Here is a 3,479-nt window from a genome sequence, read left to right as displayed (position 1 = left end):
AAAAAATTCACATCCGTCACAGTGAGGAGTGACACTTTAAACAGCCCATCACATGCTCAATACATCCAAGTCAAAGAAACCCCACAGCACAGCTGTGTCCACTGTTCCCCCAACACCCCACACACATCAGGCCCCCCAGGGTCTCACCTTTAAAGCCGTGAGAGACACATCAGAACCTTGGGCACTGTCACTGCCTGGAGTAGAACAAAAACAGGACCTGGTCAGACCCCTCTGGAGATGCGGCTAGAGGAAGAACTGTGGGGTTAGTGAGCTCCCCCGTGGGCTCCCAACCACAATATCCCAAGGATCTCAGGGATCAGCCTCCTTAATACTTACTTGCAGCCTGAGAGTAGCTCCCGCCTTATCTATCTATGGGAAGAAAATGTCCTGTGAGATATCAGAAAGGAGTCAGTGCCATAAGGTCCTACAGGAATCTCCTAGTCTTGGACCCCAGAGAAGTTTCCAGAAATGTATGATTGCAGACCCAGGGCAGGATCAGGAAACATGAAGAAATCAGGTGTGAGTCCTGGACCAATTGCCCTCCTGAGGTCTGTACTCAGCAGGGACCTTCCCTTGTGACTTGTGACTGCTGGGATCAGGTCCCATCACCACCGTAATCGAGGTGATCTATCTGTCCTTCATTGTAACAGGTGCTTTACAAAAGAGTAGGTGCTGGCACACAGGGCCCAGGCTGGGTCAGCCCATGAGTGTGGATGGTGCTTCCCAGTAACCAGACAGGGTACACTTCTACCTGGGGCTTGAAACCCTCAGTGAGACAAGAAATCCCAGACCCCACTCCTCACCCCTTCCTCACCTGAGCTCTTCCTCCTCCACATCACAGCAGCAACCGCAGCTCCAGTGACCACAGTTCCAAGCAGAACCAGGCCAGCAATGATGCCCACGATGGGGATGGTGGACTGGGAAGACGGCTCTGGGAAAAGAGGGTAAGGTGAGGGGTCCTGACCCTGCTAAAGGTCTCCAGAGAGGCTCCGGCTTTCCCTAAAAGACATGACACCCCCATCTCCCTCTTTACTCCATCTCAAGCTGAGGGGCTTGGGCAGACCCTCATGCTGCACATGACAGGTGTATCTCTGCTCCTCTCCAGAAGGCACCACCACAGCTGCCCACTTCTGGAAGGTTCCATCCCCTGTAGGCCTGGTCTCCACGAGCTCTGTGTCCTCAGTTTGTTCCTCTCCATCCCGCTGCCAGGTCAGTGTGATCTCCGCAGGGTAGAAGCCCAGGGCCCAGCACCTCAGGGTGGCCTCATGGTCAGAGACGGGGTGGTGGGTCACATGTGTCTTGGGGGGGTCTGATGGGAAGAGTCAGAAAATTCAGGCATTTTGCATCTGTCATGGGACACTCCACCAGCACGCATGTGACCATCTTGAGAATGGACAGGACACCTGGGGTGGGGAAGGGAGCACAGAACCCAGACACCATCCTGGACACAGGCACCTGGGAGAATCACCTATTCCGTGGAAAATTCTATTCCCTGAGGAAGGAACAGTGACTTCTGGTCCTGACCTGAGTGGAGGCTGAGGGACTCAGAGGAGCTGGACTCAGACCCCCACACACATTGAGTGTGAAGCAGAGAACAGGGCCTGAGAGGAAAAGTCACGGGGCCCAAGGCTGCTGCCGGTGTCAAAGGGAACCCCTGATCAGTATTCGAGGGATCGTCTTCCCTTCATTCCCTCAGAGATTTTATCCTTAATTGTGTCAGAGAGCAGGGCGGACCCTCAGAGTCACTCTCTGGTACAGGATCTGGAAACCCAGGAGGATTCCTCTCCCTCAGGACCAGAGGGAGGGCGATATTCTAGTGTTGGTCCCATTTGTCTCCCCTCCTTGTGGGAGGCCAGCCCCGGAGATCCACAGGCGATCAGGGAGGCTCCCCGTGGCCCCTGGTACCCGCGCGCTGCAGCGTCTCCTTCCCGTTCTCCAGGTATCTGCGGAGCCACTCCAGGCACTCGCCCTCCAGGTAGGTTCTGTCCTGCTCCGCCGCACGGGCCGCCTCCCACTTGCGCTGGGTGTTCTGAGCCGCCATGTCCGCAGCGGTCCAGGAGCGCAGGTCCTCGTTCAGGGTGATGTAATCCCTGCCGTCGTAGGCGAACTGTTCATACCCGCGGAGGAGGCGCCCGTCGGGCCCCAGGTCGCAGCCGTACATCTTCTGGACGGTGTGAGACCCTGGCCCCGCCCCCGCAGTCAGCCCCGCCCACCGAGGCCCGCCCCGCCCCGCCCCGCCCAACCCACGGGGATTTTGGCCCAAACTAAAAAGGAAATCGGGTAAAGGCGCCTGGGGCTCTCCCGGGTCAAGGGTCCCCGGGTCCCGTGGCTTCGGGGTGGATCTCGGACCCAGAGACTCGGGGCCACCCGGGCCGTCCGTGGGGGATGGGGAGGGGTCGTGACCTGCGCCCCGGGCCGGGGTCACTCACCGCCCTGGCTCTGGTTGTAGTAGCGGAGCAGGGTCCGCAGGTTCCCTCGGTAGGTCCGTGTCGCGGTCTTCATGTTCTGTGTCTCCCGGTCCCAATACTCTGGACCCTCCTGCTCCACCCACGGCGCCCGCGGCTCCATCCTCGGACTCTCGGCGTCGCTGTCGAACCGCACGAACTGCGTGTCGTCCACGTAGCCCACGGCGAAGAAGCGGGGCTCCCCGCGGCCGGGCCGGGACATGGAGGTGTAGAAATACCTCATGGAGTGAGAGCCTGGGGGCGAGAAGAGGCTGAGACCAGCCCGACCCTCCTCCCCGCGCGGCTCCCCGGGTCCTGCGCCCCCGCCGGGCGGGCCCCTCGCTGCTCTCGGCAGAGGCCGTTTCCCTCCCGACCCCGCACTCACCCGCCCGGGTCTGGGTCAGGGCCAGGACCCCTGAGAGCACCAGGAGGAGGGTTCGGGGCGCCATGACCGCCATCCTCGGCGTCTGCGGAGAATCTGAGTCCTGGTCGGAGAGTGGGCCCTTTAGAACCGGGACTGCGGCGACGCTGATTGGCGTCTCTAGAAACCCGACACCCAATGGGAGTGAGAACGGGGTCCGCGTCGTGAGTATTCCGGAAGAAGGACACGACTCAGGTTGTCAGAAGAAGAGAAACTGCGGAGATGGGGAATCCCCATCGCTGGGACTCCCCAATCCATACACCGCCTTCGGGGCCTGAGACCCTGAGAGCCACACCTGGGGCCCTGGGACTTCGCCCTGACTCCGCTCCTCCTGTGCCAAGCGCTCTGTCTCACTGTTTCCCTGAGTCTTGGCCCAGGAGCTGTCTGAGAAACCAGGGAGAACCCCTGGGCATGGGCCCCGTCACTCTCCCTTCACTTTTCATCCCGGAATCTCCATCCCTGAACTGGACTCCCTGCCTCCCACTCCTTACCTGTCCCCCAGGACTCTTCTAGAAGAAAACTCACCCCACGGAGCTTTGTGCCAGAGACTGAGCTTACTCTGGGAATGAAGGTATAGAGACTTTTTGTTTGTTTTTTGGTTGTTGTTGTTTTTC

The 3,479-nt window shown here is 59.6% G+C and overlaps 1 protein-coding gene across 4 annotated transcripts; it reads right to left on the bottom strand.

The window, feature by feature from the left end:
• Positions 1-233: 233 nt before the first annotated feature.
• LOC112617731 (HLA class I histocompatibility antigen, A-11 alpha chain-like) lies at positions 234-2,945 on the bottom strand. 4 transcript variants are annotated; one of them, XM_025374426.1, is made up of 6 exons: positions 2,830-2,945; positions 2,430-2,699; positions 1,906-2,181; positions 1,034-1,309; positions 797-931; positions 362-369 (listed from the first exon to the last, which is right to left on the bottom strand). In XM_025374426.1, exons 1-6 carry the CDS (start codon positions 2,900-2,902, stop codon positions 362-364), a joined length of 1,038 nt encoding a protein of 345 aa, XP_025230211.1. In that variant the 5' UTR covers positions 2,903-2,945. The 4 variants fall into 4 exon arrangements, with proteins under 4 accessions (XP_025230210.1, XP_025230211.1, XP_025230212.1 ...); XM_025374427.1 differs by having other exon boundaries at positions 362-387; positions 815-931; XM_025374428.1 differs by having other exon boundaries at positions 815-931.
• Between the last annotated feature and the right edge of the window lie 534 nt (positions 2,946-3,479).

This window comes from Theropithecus gelada, unplaced genomic scaffold (assembly GCF_003255815.1).
Source record: "Theropithecus gelada isolate Dixy unplaced genomic scaffold, Tgel_1.0 HiC_scaffold_375, whole genome shotgun sequence".
Lineage (NCBI taxonomy): Eukaryota > Metazoa > Chordata > Mammalia > Primates > Cercopithecidae > Theropithecus > Theropithecus gelada.
Note: the sequence above shows the minus strand (reverse complement) of the source record. Positions and strands in the feature narration are given on the sequence as shown.